General features: G+C 34.5%; 1 protein-coding gene across 2 annotated transcripts; it reads left to right on the plus strand.

Annotated features, from left to right (window-relative positions):
• The first annotated feature begins 10,967 nt into the window (after positions 1–10,967).
• On the plus strand, positions 10,968–17,170 carry LOC120088433 (probable inactive receptor kinase At5g58300). 2 transcript variants are annotated; one of them, XM_039045723.1, is made up of 4 exons: positions 10,968–11,175; positions 11,370–11,556; positions 12,736–14,074; positions 16,325–17,170. In XM_039045723.1, the coding sequence occupies exons 3-4, from the start codon at positions 12,814–12,816 to the stop codon at positions 16,945–16,947; spliced, it is 1,884 nt and encodes a 627-aa protein (XP_038901651.1). In that variant the 5' UTR covers positions 10,968–11,175; positions 11,370–11,556; positions 12,736–12,813; the 3' UTR covers positions 16,948–17,170. The 2 variants fall into 2 exon arrangements, with proteins under 2 accessions (XP_038901651.1, XP_038901652.1); XM_039045724.1 differs by lacking the exon at positions 10,968–11,175 and adding an exon at positions 11,177–11,289.
• Positions 17,171–18,390: the final 1,220 nt, after the last annotated feature.

Raw genomic sequence — 18,390 nt, forward strand, 5'->3', positions numbered from 1 at the left:
TCCTGTAGTAGCAATATCGAAGGAAATATTTTAAGAGTATTATTGCACTCATCTGATGTATTCTCGTGACTAAATGAAATAACGAGTTATTGATAATTATATATAATATATATATATATATATATGATTTCAACCAACTTAGAGGCCCACATTTTGTGAAGTAAATGTTGTAAATTTTAATAATCGGGGATGAAAAATCTGAATCTCGACCGACTGAAACATCGACATTCCTTGAAGTAAATGCTGTGAATTTTAATAATAATCGTGGTCAAGGTCATGACCGTGGTAAAGAAAGAAATAATTATTATTTTTGTGATGATCGTTCTAATCATTCAAATTTCAAAAGAACCACATAAAATGATGATCACAAATAAAAAACTCCACAAGATAAGAGTTCAAAAAGTGCTAAAAATAAATGCTTTTGATATGGAATGACTGGGCATTGGTCACGTACCTGTCGTATGTCAAAACACTTAGTTGATCTCTATCAAGTCTTCCTGAAGGAAAAAAGAGAAAAATGTAGAAGAAAATTTTGCATATTAGAATAATTACATATTTGACCCATCCCATATGAAAAATTTGGATGTGATTGACTTCATTGAATCTTCTGAAGAGAAAATCGGCATAATTGATGGAACATCAAGTATTTCCTTTGACTTTGAAAATATCTAGACTTAATGTTGTTTTTTTTATTCATCTCCATTTTTTTTCTTCTCTTAGTAGATGTTGACCTTTGTATATTCCAAATGTTATTTTCCTTATTGTAATTATTTACTTTTAATGAAGAAACCTGGATCATTTTCATATGTTAGCTGACTAAAAAATGAGTAAAAAAAATTTATGTCTGGCAAACAGTGCAACTACAAATACAATACTTGCAAGTGAAAAATACTTTTCCAAATTACCAATGCTGGAAGCAAAAATCAATACAATATCAGGGTCTGGAAACCTATCTTCTGAAGAGAAAATCGGCATAATTGATGGAACATCAAGTATTTCCTTTGACTTTGAAAATATCTAGACTTAATGTTGTTTTTTTATTCATCTCCATTTTTTTCTTCTCTTAGTAGATGTTGACCTTTGTATATTCCAAATGTTATTTTCCTTATTGTAATTATTTACTTTTAATGAAGAAACCTAGATCATTTTCATATGTTAACTGACTAAAAAATGAGTAAAAAAAAAAATTATGTTTGGCAAACAGTGCTACTACAAATACAATACTTGCAAGTAGAAAATACTTTTCCTAACTGCCAATGCTGGAAGCAAAAGTCAATCAGGGTCTGGAAACCTAATAGGTTTGAAAAAGAAAATATTATTTTGCCTAGAGGAACAAAATTTACAATTGATAACGTGTTGTTCTCTAGTCAATCAAAGAGAAATCTACTGGTTTTAAAGATATACGCTGCAATGGTTATCATATTGAGACTGAAAGAAAGAATAATATAGAGTATGTTTATACCATATCTACTGTCTCATATGAAAACATATACTAGAAGAGTTGCCTACTTTATCGTTTGGATTATATCATACTCATATACAAGTAATTGAAACATATACAATAATGAACTTGAAGTTTATGAATCTAGACATATTTACAATTTAGCATAATAGATTAGATCATCAAGGGTTTATAATGATGAAAAGAATTATTGAATTGTTGAGAATTCAAATTGACACCCAATGAAGAGCCAGAAGATTCTTTAATCTAATGCATCATCATGTGATGCTTGCTCTCAAGGAAAATTGATAAGTAGACCATCACCAACTAAAATAAGGATTAATCACGTGCATTTTTAGAACGAATTCATGGTGATATATGTGGACCTATTAACCTACCAAGTGGACCATTTAAATATTTTATGGTATTAATAAATACATCCAGCAGATGGTCACACGTGTGCTTGTTATCAAGTCGAAACACTCAAATAATTAAGTTAAGAGCACAATTTCTTGATTATACAATTAAGACCATTCGTCTTGATAACACTAGTGAATTTACATCCAAGCTTTTGATAATTATTGGGCTAAGTGTTGAATATCCTATAACTCATGTTCATACACAAAATGGTTTAGCAGAATCATTCATAAAATGTTTGTAGTTAATTGCTCGACCATTGCTTATGAGATCTAAGCTTCCTACATTTGTATGCAGACATACTATTTTACATGCAGTGTCACTTGTATGCATTAGGCCAATAGCTTATCAAAAGTACTCGCCATTACAAATAACTTATGGTCATGAGCCAAATATTCCCCATCTAAGAGTTTTTTGATGTGTAATATATATTTCGGCTACTCCACCACAACATACCAAGATGAGTCCTCAAAAAAGGTTAGGAATATATGTTGGATATGATTCCTCGTCAATTGTTAAATATCTTGAACCCCTGATGAATGATGTATTTACTGCACAATTTGTTGATTGTCATTTTTTTGAGACAAAATTTCCAACATTAGGGGGAGAAATTAAAAAGTTGAAAAAAGAAATTATATAGAATGCATCGTTATTGTCTCATTTAGATCATTGTATAGATCAATGTGAACTTGAAGTTCGGAAGATAATTCATTTGTAAATATAGCAAATTATTTACCAGATGCATTTATAAATGCTTATAAAGTGACTAGATGACATATACTAGTTGCAAATGCTCCATTAAATACAGTAAGTTGTCACTAATGGGTCTGAGACACGCCAGAAGCGTGATAGATCATTCAGTTCCAAAGATAAAAATCCTCAAAAAAGAAAGTCAATAAATGACTCAGTTAAGAATAAGGATGCTCTAGAAGAAATCATAGATATGAGTACTTATAAGGATATTGAAGTAAATGAAGATAATAATGAGATATCAATAAATTATGGAACCATATAAGTTGACAACATTTTTTCATACGATATTACTTATGATATTATTTATGAATGTGAGTATGAAAAATATCGACATAGAAAAGATTGAGAAAAGATTAGCTTCAATGGAAAAGAAGCAATCGAGGCATAATTAAACTCACTTTCAAAACATCAGATTTTTTGACCAATAGTCCAAACACCAAAAAGTATTAAACCTGTGGGATACAAATGGGTATTTGTGAGGAAAAGAAATGAAAATAATATGGTCACAAGATATAAGGCAAGACTAGTTGCACAAGGTTTTTCACAAATACCTGATATTGATTATGAGGAGATGTATTCTCCAGTGGTGGATGCAATTACATCATGATATTTAATTGATTTGATTTTGTATGAAAATCTGGACATGCATCTTATGGATGTAGTCATAACATATTTATATGGATCTCTTGATAATGATATTTATATGAGAATCCCATAAGGATTTAAGGTACCTGAAATATATAAATGAAATTCCCAGAAATTGTATTTAATAAAGGTACAGAGGTTGCTATATGGATTGAAACAATTAGGATGAATGTGGTATAATCGCCTGAGTGGATATTTGTGAAAGAAGGATATCAAAACAATCCAATATGTCCATGTGTTTTTATAAAGAATTCACGGCCTGAGATTTAGTATATGTTGATGGTTTGAGCAAAAGCTACTGAAGAGATTTCAAAGACAATAGAATTTTTGAAGAAAGAAAATGAGATGATAAATTTTGCCTTAACTTGCAAATAAAGCATAGAGCAAACAGAATTGCATCAATTTATATATTAAAGATCTTTTATGGATTATGTACATCATTGAACACTCCTATGGTAGTTCATTCACTCGATGTGAAAAAGATATATCATCTGATCTAAAAAAGATGATGAAAAATATTAGGTCCTAAAGAATCATATATTTTGAGAAATAAGTGCACTTATATAGCTTTCCTACTTTATACACTGCATTTTGTAGTATTTTTCAATAATTTTGTTATATATATATATGATATTCCTAAAAAAAAAAAGGATATTGGAGTAGAGTTAAACATATAGTATGTTTTATTTGAGAATTAGTTTACATTGATTTATTTTATTTTAATGAATCTAATTATGATCTAATTGGTTGTGAAGATGTAGGTTAGTTATCTAACACATACAAGCTAGATCTTACATATATTACTTAGTACATGGAGAAGAATTTTTAAATCATGACGACCAGTAAAACAGACCATAATGGCTACTTCCTCAAATCATACTGAAATTCTTGCAATTCACGAGGCTAGTCGAGAATGTGTATGGTTAAGATCAATGACTCAGCACATTCGTGGAACATGTAGTCTGTCTTCTAATAAAAATCTTCCAAACGATATTATACAAAGACAACACAACATGCATATCTCAAATCAAAGGATGATATATTAAAGGAGATAGAATAAGACATATTTCACCAAAGCTTTTCTACAATCATGACCTCGAAGAAAATGATGTACACAAAATTTGTTCGAAAGATAACATAGCAGACTTATTTACAAAATCATTACCAACCGCAACCTTTGAAAAATTGGTGCACAATATTGAAATACGATGACTCAGAGAAGTGACATTTCTACGAAGGAGAATAAATATATTTTCTTTTTAAGAGTATTATATTATATAAAATATGTACTCTTCTTCTTTCACTAGGGTTTTTTTCCCATTGAGTTTCTTCCTAGTAAGATTTTAATGAGGCATATTTCATATATATAATGAACATCTACTGGAGATTATTATAAATATTATGATAATATATGCCCATTAGATGTTCATGCTCAGTATCCATTGACCATGTGTCATATCCTCATTTCCCAAAATATTGTCTATGTGTCTTAACATTACACATTATTAGTGTCCATGTAATCCATCCCTACTTGCCAAATTGCTTATAAATAGTGGCATTTAGTGGATTTTGGAAGACACACATTGGGTATAATCCAAAAAGATTAGAGAGAGTGGAGAAATCCATCCTTTTTATTTTATTTACCTTTGTTATTTATTTATTTCATATATTCATATATTATGTTTAATTTATTTAGTATTTATTTATTTTATTATTATATTGTATTGAATTTATTTTAATATTAATATTGGTATCCGTATTCCTGTTATGCGCTTCAAGTTCAAAACAAGATGGAATTATTAAAGTCGTGTTTTAAAGCATATTCTAAAAAATAAAAACCACAATTAATAAATAAATGTTCATCAAACTAAACCTTAGAGACTTATAACAACTCTATTGGACCTTTAATTCAAAACTTTTAGTTATTTTAAATTGTAACAGCAAACTTCTACAAATATAAATTTCAAAACTTGAAATATCTTTCATGCTTAAAAAAACAAAAAATTGTACGAAGTCTTCAAATAGAGATGTCATGAATTAAAATATGAAAGGAACAAATAGAAGTAAATAATTATTAATATCGAAAAAGTGAGCTTGACTCAATGGTATTAGTAAGCACTCCATCCTAAGAGATTGGAGGTTCAGTTCCCGCCCTGGAATTTTTGTAATTGTGAACCTACACTATGGTAAATTAGGTTGATTAGAGAGAGATTTGAGGTCCTATATTTAGTATGTATGTCTTATATTTAAACCTCTATACTGTACAATATATACTTCTAATTAATAAATCATTATATGGTATTAGAGCTAGGATTTTTCTTTTAGCCCAGCCTTGCCGTCTATTCTCCTGCTTCCTGCCCTGTTGTCGCCTTGCCTCCCTACCTCCGTCGACGACCAACCGACCTGCCCTGCCCTATCCTTATGATCGGGTCTGTACAACTTGCTCTATTGTCGTCTTGCATCAACCAACTGGGTCTGTATAATCTCATATTCACGATCAGCACTAACCCCTGCCTACCTCTATTATTTTCCCATATATGGTTCCAATTTGAATCATCTCCATCACCCATCCTGTCGCGTCCGCCATCCTACCCTACCTCGCCGTGTCTGCGATGTCAAGCAGTCCTATTAACAATATTGAGCTACAATGTCGATTTGCATCGCGACCTCAATTCTATTTCACCAGCTGAGCCGCATGACCTCAAATCTGAACATCTTGTTTCCCTCCCAGTCAAGCTACGCCGTCAATCTAATCTTTCTCTTAGCCAAGTCCACCATTGATCGGGTCTGCTCTTTCCCAGTTGAGCCACGTCGATCTGTCTTCTCTCCCATCGAGCTGTGCAGCTGATCAGATCTGTTCTCTCCTAGCCAAGCTGAACCGCTATTCTAATCTGGTCTGTCTCCTAGTCGAGCCAAGCCACCAAATGGTCATGTGTTTCGTCCTATTAATACTAGTCTTGAAGGGACCAATTATCCTACTTGGGCCTATCAAATGAAAATTTTTCTAATTGGGTGCAAGATATGATGCATTATCACCGATGAATTTCTAAGCCAGTCAGGATAACCATTGAGGACGATAATAAATTTATTGAACACTTAGAAGATTGGGACGGTAAGAATCACCAAATTATCACTTAGCTAGGTAATAAATCTATTTATGCTATTCATGTTCAGTTTGATACATTTGATGATGCTAAAAGTTTGTGGGATTTCTTATCTGCATACTTTCAATCTGTTGGACTGGTTCATTATTATCAATTGTACAATACTGATGTTAATCTCAATCAGGATACTGGCCAATCAGTTACTGAATATTTAGCAACTCTTCAACCCATTTGGATGAAATTAGATCAAGCTAAAATTAGTACAAGGTTATTCTGAGGCTTCGTTCAGAATATGAATATATTTGTGCTGTTTTGCTACACCGCAGTCCTCTACATTTGTTGGATACAATGATTTAGGAAATCCTGGTTGAAGAAAATGACTCGACATCGTTCCTTCCAAGCAATCTGAGGTTGTTCTCGCAAGTACTCATATGTATAGTACTCTGGAGCTCTCTTTTGTAAGAACTGTAAGATCTTTGGGCACAAGTTTGTTGATTGCCCTAAAATAAAGTGCAGGTATTGTCACAAATGTGGCCATATTTTGAACAATTGTCCCACACGACCACCTTGACCTTCAGGCCATCCTCAAAAGTCAAGAAATCCTACTAAAACTACTTTTTCCTCTATTGCTACTAATGCCTCCTCTACTAATCCCAATCCTTCCTGCCTCGTTTTTAGATGAGTGATCTACAGGACTTACTAAACAGGTGATTTCATCCAATTCTTTCACTCTTGCGGTTTTTCCAGGTAATTGGTGGCTTCTTGAATCCATTTGTTGCAATCATATGACATCTGACATTTCTCTTATGACTACATCTACTCTTGCAAAATCACTTCCCCCCATTTATGCTGCTGACATCAATTGTATGGCCATATCTCATGTTGGTTCAATTGACACTCCAACATTAAATTTTTTTTAATACTTATTGTGTTTCAAACCTGACCTTTTAGTCTTGCGTCGGTCAGACAATTGTATGTCCTTAGCTTAACTGTTTCTTTTTCTTCTGCTGGGTGTCAGGTTTAGGATCCATAGATGAGACAGATGATTGGTGCGAGTTGCAAAGTAGGAAGATTGTTTGAGCTCACATCACTCCAACTCCCTACTTGTTCCATTTCTTCCCCTATCACTGACTCCACTATATATAGGTGGTATCTCCATCTTGGTCATACTTCTTCTGAAAAGCTTCGTCATTTAATTTATGTTAAAAATTTAAATAAATTTTTCAAGTTTGTTCCACACAAAACAACTTGCATTATCTTCCAGTCAAGCTCTATATATGATCAACCTTTTGACTTAATTCATTCTGATGTTAGGGGTCTTGCCCTTACTACTACTGTCAATATCGCTATTTTGTTTTATTCATTGATGATTACTCTCAATTTACATGGATATATTTTCTTAAAAATTGTTTCGCCTTATCTCAAATGTATATTGATTTTGCTAATATGGTTCAAACTCAGTTCTCTCGTACCATTAAAATTCTTCGCATAGATGATGCCATGGAGTATAATGACTCAAGTTTCCTTTCTTTTCTCACCCAGCAAGGTACTATCGTTTAACGCTCTTATCCTCTTACCTCTCAACAGAATGGGCGAGCGGAACGCAAATATCGCCACATTCTGGATTCCATTGGAGCCCAACTTCTTTCTACCTCTTGTTTAGAGAATTTTTAGGGTAAGGCTACTCTTACCTCTGTCTACACAATCAACCGTCTCCCTTCTTCTGTCCTTCAATACATCTTGCCATTCAAACGATTATATGGTACTCCTCTTAACTACTCTAACATTAAGGTATTTGGTTGTGCATATTTTATTCTTTTCATCCACATGAACATACTAAATTAGAACCGCGTGCACCTCTCTGTTCCTTAGCTATGGAACTGAACATAAAGGTTTTCGTTGTTGGGATCCTCTTTCTAATATATTACAAGTCTCTTGCCAATTTTTTGGGAGCATACTATTTTCTCCAGTCTCTCATCCTTCCATACCTCTCTTTCGAGTTCTCATCCCTTTCTTAATGATGTTTCTATTGATCTTTTCCTTCGTCTGAATCTATTCATGATACTGAGCTTGAACAATTTGCACCAGTCTCTATCGATCCCAATCAGCCTTTTGTCTCAACTGTTGAATCTGAACCTGTTCATGACCCTACTTCTCTTGTTCTAAGCTCCACTTGGGTAAAGGTACCTCCCATTCATCTTTGGGGTTTTCATTGTTTTTTTTCATTATTGTTTCCTTGGTTGAACCTACCTCTTTTCATGAGGCAAGTAATAACCCTCTATGGCAGCAAGCAATGAATGAAGAACTTTAGGCTTTAGAAAAGATACACACATGAGACTGTGTTGATTTTTTTCCCTGGTAAAATATCTATTGGTTGCAAGTGGGTCTACAAGATCTAGACTTACTCTGATGGTTCTATTAAACAATAAAGCTCAGCTTGTGGCGAAAGGATATTCTCAAGAGTATTACATCAATTATGAAAAGGCTTTTACTCTATGGCATGGATGACATCTATTCGAAGTCTTTTAGCAGTTGTTGTTGCCAAACAGTGGTCTCTTCTTCAGATAGATGTCGAGAATGACTTTCTTAATGGGGCCTTATCTAAGGAAGTATTCATGCAACCACCACTGGATATTTCTCCTCCACTTCCAAAAAATATGTCTCCTTCGTCGTGCATTGTATGGTTTAAATCAAGCTCAACGAGCTTAGTTTGCAACTTTCAGTTCTATCATTGTTCAACTTAGGTATACTTCTAGTTCACATGTCACGACATTCTTTACGCGCCAAACGCCTCATGGTATTGTTCTTTTTCTCTTATATGTTGACGACATGATTATTACTGAGGATGACCCTTAGGCTATTTCTGATTTACAGCATTATCTTGAAGAATACTTTGAGATGAAAGATTTGGGTTCACTCAGTTACTTTCTTGGTCTTGAGGTGTTAATGAGCTTTGCTGGTTATTTGTTGTCTCGAGCGAAATATGCCTCTGATCTATTGATCTATTCAGGCATCACTAACTCCGCCACAACACCAATACCACTCAATCCCAATGTTCACCTAACTCCGTTTTGATGGTGTTTCGTTTGAAAATGCTAGTCTCTATCTTCAACTTGTTGGCAGCCTTATTTATCTGATAGTAACTTGTCTAGACATTGCATATGTCGTTCATATTTTTAGTCAATTCATGGCTACTTCACAGACCATTCATTTTACCGTTGTCCTTCGTATTCTTTACTATGTCAAGGGTACTCTAGGGCATGGACTTCAGTTCTCTTCACAATCATCCCTAGTGTTATTCGACTACTTTGATGCTAATTGGGTTGATGATCCTACTAATAGGCATTCTACCTCGGGTTACTGTTTCTACCTAGGTGACCATCTCATTTCTTGGCGGAATAAGAAATAGAATGCTGTCTCTCGTTCTAGTGCTGAATCTAAATATCGCGCTCTGGCTGAAGTAGCGTCAGAATTATTATAGCTCTGTTGGCTTTTTGCTAATATGGGAGTCTCTCAGCAGTTTGCGACATCGTTCACTGTGACAATTGAAGTGCCATCCAAATTACTCACAATGATATCTTTCATGAACAGACAAAACATATTGAGAATGACTGCCCTTTTGTCTATCATCATCTCCTAAGTAAAACTCTTCTTTTACGATTTATTTCCATCACCGAGCAATTAACTGATACTTTTACCAAAACTTTGTCATCCAGACACTTCTACCAGTTGCTTAACAAAATCAAGTTGGTTTATATTTTGCCACCTTGAGTTTGAGAGAGAGTGTGAACTTATATTATGGTAAATTAGGTTTATTAGAGAGAGATTTTAGGTCCTATATTTAGATTGTATTCCTTGTATTTAAACCCTATACTGTACTGTACAATACACACTTCTAATTAATAAATCGTTATAGTACTAAAAAAAAATCATGGATAACAAATTATCTATATCAAACATTGAAAACATCTAATAACCTTTATGAATTTTGATTATCAATCTCAAGGTTTGAGGTTTAATCTCTCCATCCCACATACTTGAAGAAAAAAGCGGTAATATATTTCATTCAGATAAGTATTATTTTGGTCTATATACTTTCATAATGTTCATTTTGATCTCTCTAACGTCTTTCTAAAAAGTGGCCATTTTAATATTTTATTTTTGTTTTTATTTCAATTTCAAGGACCAATTAAAAACAAAGTTGAAAGTACATGAACCAAATGAATCTAGCTAAGTCTATCACTAGTGGTATTTTATTAGTGATAAAGTCTATCATTGATATTTTACTATATTTGCAGTTTTTAAAAATGTTGTTATACAATTAATTATTAATTTTAAAAATGCTACTATTTTTTTTTTTTACGATATCTATGATGGGAAAACTAAACATCTATCAATTGAATTTCGTTTATTTTAGTAAAATAAATTAAAGTTGAAAATACTCTAACTAAAATGCACATTTCGTCCTCAAGTATAAGGACGAAAATGGAAAAAATAAAGTGGGGATGAAATCAGTAATTGGACCTTTCATTTATCTATGGTAAAACTGTAATTTTACAGTACCTGCATACGAAAGCATGAGAAGATGGGTGGCTTCATTGAAGAACGAACAACAATGAACAACAACAACGGACTCTAAACGGCCAAACCTTGAAATGCAATTAATGGAACCTCAGTTTCTTTACTTGAATTCACAGTCTCCTCCATAGAGTCACAGTGGGTTTCTTCCTTTTTCCTCACTTTACTCTTGAAAACGACCGCAATTCTTCTCTCCTCCCAACAAAAAGTAGAAAACGAGCACAAGGAGCGGTGATTGTGAGTGCTTTTGCTTTCTAATCTTCATTCTCTCTTTCTTTTTCAAAACCCATTTCCATTAATCTCTTGCTTTTGCCTTTGCATTTCCAATTTCTGCATCAAAAATCGAATTGGGTCTCTTTCTTTCACTCTCATTTCAGCTTTAAGCTTCGTTTTCCACTACCCTTTTAGCTAAAAACGTTGTCGTTTCTCAGATCCCTTCATTACAGCGGGATGTGAAGCTTCATTGCCACATTTTACTGTAAATGTTCTCTGCTGCAGCTCCGGCTGCCATGGCGACCTTCTCTTGAGCTTCTTTTTAGCTCTTTTCACCGGTGGCTGCTTCTTCCGGTGACGGCGTCGGATGATTGGGTGTCAGTGTGTCACTCTCTTTATTTTCAGGTTCTTTCTCTTCAGTTGTTTTTCGCTATGTTTTAACCCCATTTCCTTTTTCTTTTCACTGAGTTCTGGTTTGTAGTGTACATCTGGATGGATGCTACTTGAATGATAGATCTGCGTTCTTGTTGGAATTATATAAATTTTTTTATTTGGGTTTAATGTATAGTTGGAATTGTATATTTGTGAGCTCGCATTACACTCATTTGGAGATAATTTTCAGGTTTACATTCACGAGATTTGTTTTTGGAGAAGGAACTTCATAGTCATCAGCTTCTCTTTCTTCTTCTTCTTCTTCTTCTTAAATTTTTAGAGCTAAGCTGAAAAAAGATTGAACACCGTTTTTGGGTTTACAAACCACAAATTCCCTGTCATTTTGTCAGAAATTATATTTTTCTGATTGTCAATTTCGTACGCTGTAATGTCATGATAATTACTGAAAAATGTCCTCGTTCTGAAACTAGAAAATTCTTCTGAAAATTGGGTTCTCTTCTTTGAATCAACATGTGCTCTCTGACCTCTTGGTTGACGATATGGGTTTGTAACCAAGTTTTTGGCCATAATTTACAGTCACTATTCTCTTGGCTCTCATACCTTGCATGCATTTCTAGTAAACTTTGTAGTGGGGTAATTTTTTTCTAGAGTCGGCATGTTGAATTTTCACCTTGAGAAAATTATTAGTGTAGGATATTATTTAAAGTGAATTTGGGATGTCTCTTAAGAGCAGTACTTTTGAGTGAAGTACTTTTAAAAAAATTATATTACTCTGACCAGGTACTACATGAATCTCGAAATTTGTTTTTAATGAACTTAAATCACTTTCTACCGTACCAAAAGTCATACCAACTCATCCTCGTAGTTGTTCAGTAGTTGAGATTCCTCAGGATTAATGACTTAGGCCTCCTTCGTTTTAGCAGATAAGATTGTCAGAGACTCCAAAACTCTGACTTTTGTTCCTTGCATTTCCATTTTAGTTGCACATAATGTTGCATAATTCTTTTCTAAGAAACGTGCTCTTTGTTATTTTCTTATCGAATGTTTCTATAGTTGGCAACATTTGGATCATCTTCAAAAACAAACTTTCGGATATTACCATTGTAACTGTTATTTATTTCTTCCTGGTTAGCTCTTGTAAACCTTACCTTTGAAAATCTGCATCACCTGTACTTTCCAATTTTGTGGCAGGTAAACAGCAGGGCCAGAACAGATAGTTGTAAGTTTTGCAGTTGGTTTCTTCAAGTATCCCGTGTTAATTAATTCCAAATGAAGTTCTGTTTAGCATCAGTGCTTCTTGTTATTATTAATCTACTTCACCTTGCAATTGCTGACCTGGAATCAGACAAGCTAGCTCTTCTTGACTTTGCTTCTTCTGTTCCACATCGTCGGAGCCTCAACTGGAACGATACTACATCGGTATGCACATCTTGGGTTGGCATTACTTGCAGTGCAGATAGAACTCATGTGCTTACCCTCCGATTACCTGGCATTGGACTCGTGGGTTCAATTCCTTCTAACACTCTAGGGAAACTCGATGGCCTCAAGATTCTCAGTCTCCGTTCCAACCTCCTTAGTGGAAAAATACCGTCTGATATTACCTCACTTCCTTCTCTCCAATATCTTTACCTCCAACACAATAACTTCTCTGGTGATGTTCCTTCCTCCCTTTCACCTACTCTTAATGTATTGGATCTGTCATTCAATTTATTAGAAGGAAAGATTCCAAAGACCGTACAAAATTTGACACAACTAACTGGATTGAACCTCCAGAACAACAATCTTTCTGGTTCTATACCAGATGTCAACCTCCCTAAGCTCAAGCATTTCAATCTAAGTTATAACCATCTTAATGGTTCTATTCCAACTTTTTTTAATACATTCCCAAATTCATCCTTCATTGGAAATCCTTTATTATGTGGATCACCTCTAAAAGCTTGCTCCCTAGTCTTATCTCCAGCTCCTCATGCTCCACCTTCACCTGCCATTTCTCAGAAGCAGAGCTCCAAAAAACTGAAGATGGGAGTCATCATTGCTATTGCAGTTGGTGGATTTTTCCTTCTATTCCTTGTAGTTCTTTTTGTGGTTCTGTGCTGTTTAAAGAAAAAGAACAGTGAAGGTGCTGGCGCAAGAAAAGGGAAGGTTTCTGGTGGTGGGAGAAGTGAAAAACCAAAAGAGGAGTTTGGCAGTGGAGTGCAGGAGCCTGAGAAAAACAAGCTTGTGTTTTTTGAAGGTTGTTCATTTAATTTTGATCTTGAAGACCTATTAAGGGCTTCAGCTGAAGTGCTTGGAAAGGGCAGCTATGGAACAGCTTATAAAGCTGTTCTGGAGGAACCTACCACTGTTGTTGTTAAAAGATTGAAGGAAGTGGTGGTGGGGAAGAGGGAATTTGAACAACAAATGGACATAGTGGGAAGGGTTGGGCAGCACCCGAATGTCATGCCACTCCGAGCATATTATTACTCAAAGGATGAAAAACTCCTCGTTTATGATTATGTCCCAGGAGGCAGCTTGTCGTCACTCTTGCATGGTATACTTTCTTTATTTCCCTTCAGTTACTTATCTACTCCATAATTCTTAAGTACAGTAACCTCTTTCTCTACCTTAATTTTGTATAAAATCATTTTGTTTGTAGTTTAATACTAACTTTAGAAAGGCTGTTGTGTGGCAGTATAACTCATGTAACATCCTTTTAGACAAACTATCAACAACAAATTTGTGGACCAAGAGAAATGTAATAGTATCGAAAGTGAGGATGTAATTTAGGTTACTAGATTGATGACTAGAAATCTTCTATCTTCTACTTTAAGGTCATATATTATCTTTGGAGGGGTAAGAAACCAAGCTTTCATTGAGAAAAATGGAAGAATATAAGGGCATTCAAAAATTAAAAAAAAAAAGGGAACAAAAGGAGCATTGGACTAATTGCAGAAAAAGATTCCAATTCAAAAGAACAAAACCAAGGCCATAATTATAAGAAGCTTAGTGCTTGAAGCCCAAGGGAGACATTAAACCTAGCCACCTTCCAAACGTCCTCACTGAATCTCTCAGTCTCTAAAAATTCTATGGTTCCTTCCAAACCTAATACCCCAAAAAGCAACAAACTAGCTAGCTTGCCCTAGGGACTTTGCCATTTTCCGTGAAAGGGGATTTGGAAGCACCTCCTCCAACAACTCACTACCATCCCTATCCCAAGCTCCACACACACCAAACTAGGTTCTCGAGTGACCACAAAGAAACTAAGCAAATTGGCAATCCCACAATAAATGATCAAGATCCCACTCATGCCTCTTGTAAAGAGTGCACCATTGCAGAAACAACACGGAGGAATAATGCCTTTGATCACAATCCAAGGCCGTTCTCATATACCTTTTGATTTACTAGCAAACCTGCGTCTAGCTAAAATGAGGATTTGCTCCTTTTTGTCTTCATTTTGATAGGAAACAAAACTAACATGAACCAAAAAATACGTTCAGAGTGATGAGAAGCCATAACTTCTGTTAACCAAAAAATTAAGTTCAAAGCAGTGATTATGAATAAGCTCTCCAACTGATCATATTTAAGAAACAAGAATAACTACGGGAGGCTTTTTGATTAAAGACTCCTTGATGCGTTAAACAAAATGATTGTAGCAAGAGATCTCAATAACTATCTCCTCTCTTCTAAATATCCGTCTGTTCTTTCCATCTGGAGCTCCCAAAGAGTTGCCAAAGTACTGTTAACCCAGAGAATTTGGACCTTCTATTTGCAGGGATGAGTAGTCAACATAATGATAATTGATAAGGAAATCTCTCATTGTTCCTAAGAAAGGCATTTGATCATCCAACAACTATGGTTAATCCGGTGTTGGGGCCTTGTATAGACTCTGGCCCACCCCACTAATCCCCACGGAAGTTTTGTGCATAAAGTTGCTAAAAGATGGAGAATGCAAAAGCATATGGTTCAGGACTTCCGTCTTTCTTGCATGGCCAAAGAACCCAATTTGGGTTTCTTTTCTGAATATTATCATCATATCTGTTTAAGCCACAGAGAAATAAGGACAGACCAGAAACTCTTTATTCTTAGGATAGTTGGCTTCCTAAATAGCCTTCCTAGTAACTCTGAAGAGTGATATTTGAAGTGAGAGATTTTCTGGAATAGCAGCCTCTATTCTTCACTGAATTCTAGAATCCCTCTGCTGATTCTGCCTATAACTCCCAACACTGATAGCTACAAAATAGTCCATTCTTTTGCATTCCTGTCATTTAAAGGTTTTCTGGAATTTATGTTTTGTGGTAGAATAAGCGGCATTCAAGTAACTATTCGCCTGTGGATTGTCAATTTTCGACAATGCTGTACGACCTCCATACAAAAGCAAGAATTTTGTACTTCAGCACACATCTTCCAGGATGTGATTATGTTTTCATCACCAAACTTGCTATTATAGTTGCCTTTGTTTACAAACTCCAGTTCAAGAAAAGTAGGGTGTTATGGACACATGTTTCTATTCATTGTTACCCTTCAATTTTTGGACAATCATTAAATGATTTGTTTTTGGTTTGAAAACAACTAAAGACGTAACAAAAAGTTCATTTTGTTGATAATTTCGACATCAAACTGAGTACAAATTTGTTTTCTAATCCTTGTAGTTAACTTTGGCTGATCGATCTTTTGAAGTATTTACAGCATATCTATAATTGTAGAAGACTTCAAAGATCTAAATATGCTAGTTACCTACCAACTCATGGAAATGACATGAACCAGCTTCATATATCTCATGTTGGCTATAATTTCATTACAGGAAACAGAGGAGGGGAAAGAACTCCACTTGACTGGGACTCAAGAGTGAAAATTGCTCTTGCAACAGCAAAGGGAATTGCTCATATTCATACAGTGGGTGGTCCAAAATTCACCCATGGAAATATCAAGGCCTCAAATGTCCTCCTAATTCAAGATGTCAATGCTTGTGTCTCTGACTTTGGCCTTACCCCTCTTATGAATGTCCCAACTTCTCGAACTGCAGGTTATCGTGCACCTGAAGTGATCGAAGCTCGCAAACACACGCACAAGTCAGATGTTTACAGTTTTGGTGTTCTTCTTCTGGAAATGTTAACTGGAAAAGCTCCCCTCCAATCACCTGGTCGTGACGAAATGGTCGATCTTCCTCGGTGGGTCCAGTCGGTTGTGAGGGAGGAATGGACAGCTGAGGTTTTCGATGTTGAGCTAATGAGATACCAGAATATTGAAGAAGAGATGGTGCAGATGTTACAAATAGCAATGACTTGTGTAGCAAAGTTGCCCGACATGAGACCAAACATGGACGAAGTAGTTAGAATGATTGAGGAAATCCGGCAATCTGACTCGGAGAACCGGCCATCTTCTGAAGAGAACAAATCGAAGGACTCAAATGTGCAGACCCCATGAATTCTTTAATTTAGATTGTGTTTATTTTCATTATTTGAGGAGGAAGAATTGTGCAAATTAGGAGGTAAGTTTAGTCATTTTCTTTTACCTAGATGCACAATAATACTTTCCAACATTATCCCTAGACCTTTGGCTTGTATGAGTTTGTACTTGTAGAGTTCTTAAGTTTCTTCAGGAATGATTGAATGTGAACCAATGAAAACTGCCCTTTGATTTGAATTCATTAGTTTTTTCAATGCTTGGTTCAAAATTCTCGACAACTTAGTACCAACTACAAAGTGGATCCCATATCCATTTTGCATGGCTCTATCTCTAACCATTCAATTCTAGCTTCTTATTCTTGATATCTCTAGATATTTTGAAAGCATGTGCCCTATATTTCTCCCATGAGAAAAATCAATATTTGAAAATATACATCTTAATCTAAATAAATGAGAGGTACTAGATAAATAGACATCCTCAAAGGCCTACATTTTTGTTTTCAGATAATAGATATCCATAACTATGTTTTGATTGTTGAGCTAGGTTTAAGTTACTAATTTAAATATCAATTTAATGTAGATGCTAGATATAAGTAATTATGTAATTTCTCAAGATGTGAAAGCTAACTTATATATTCAAAAAATTAATTTAATTGTTGATAGATCATTCGCTGTATTGGCAATATGGTAGCTTATTAATTGACTTTCCATGTGCCTCTTAGCAGTTTTTCCTATTCAATATCAGTTAAATTATAAGTTTATCTTCAACTTTGATTTTTGTGTCAATAAGGTCTGAGAACTTTTCAAAGCGTCAAATAGGCTCTGAAAATTGATTGATCTATTAAATGTATATTTAAATTTTATATTCAATGAAATGTTTAACAGATTATTTGAATTTTTAAAAATTTCATAAATTTAGGAACTAAATTTATAAATTTAAAAGTTTATCAACCTAATAGATGCAAACCTCAAAATTATCTTTCATGCAACCAAATAATAAATCATTTTTTTTACAATTTATTAATCTACTAAATGTAATAAAAATAATCAAAATGAGCTTAGGTCAACAATAATAAATATCCACTTTCTTCTTACCGAAACTATAATAATATGTACATAAGAGTTTTTTTTTGCACACATGGACCTCACATTTGAACAAGTAATTTCTATAATCTAAATGAGTTAGAGATCAATGCAACCTCGACCTATAAGGAGAGGTTCAAATCTCCCACATATATTTTCTTACAATCTATTAATCCACCCAGTGCAATAGAAATAGTTAAAATGAACTTAACTTAGCAGTAATTAATATGCACTATCTCATAAAAAAACAATAATATGTCCAAAAAAGCCCTTTCTCGTCCACAAGTAATTTCTATAGGGCAATGATTAGGTGTAGCCTACCTAGGCTGTACTTAATTCCATCATCCATTTCTTTTATACACAACAATAAATAAATAAA

The sequence above is a fragment of the Benincasa hispida genome, chromosome 10, assembly GCF_009727055.1.
Source record: "Benincasa hispida cultivar B227 chromosome 10, ASM972705v1, whole genome shotgun sequence".
In the NCBI taxonomy this organism is placed as follows: Eukaryota; Viridiplantae; Streptophyta; class Magnoliopsida; order Cucurbitales; family Cucurbitaceae; genus Benincasa; species Benincasa hispida.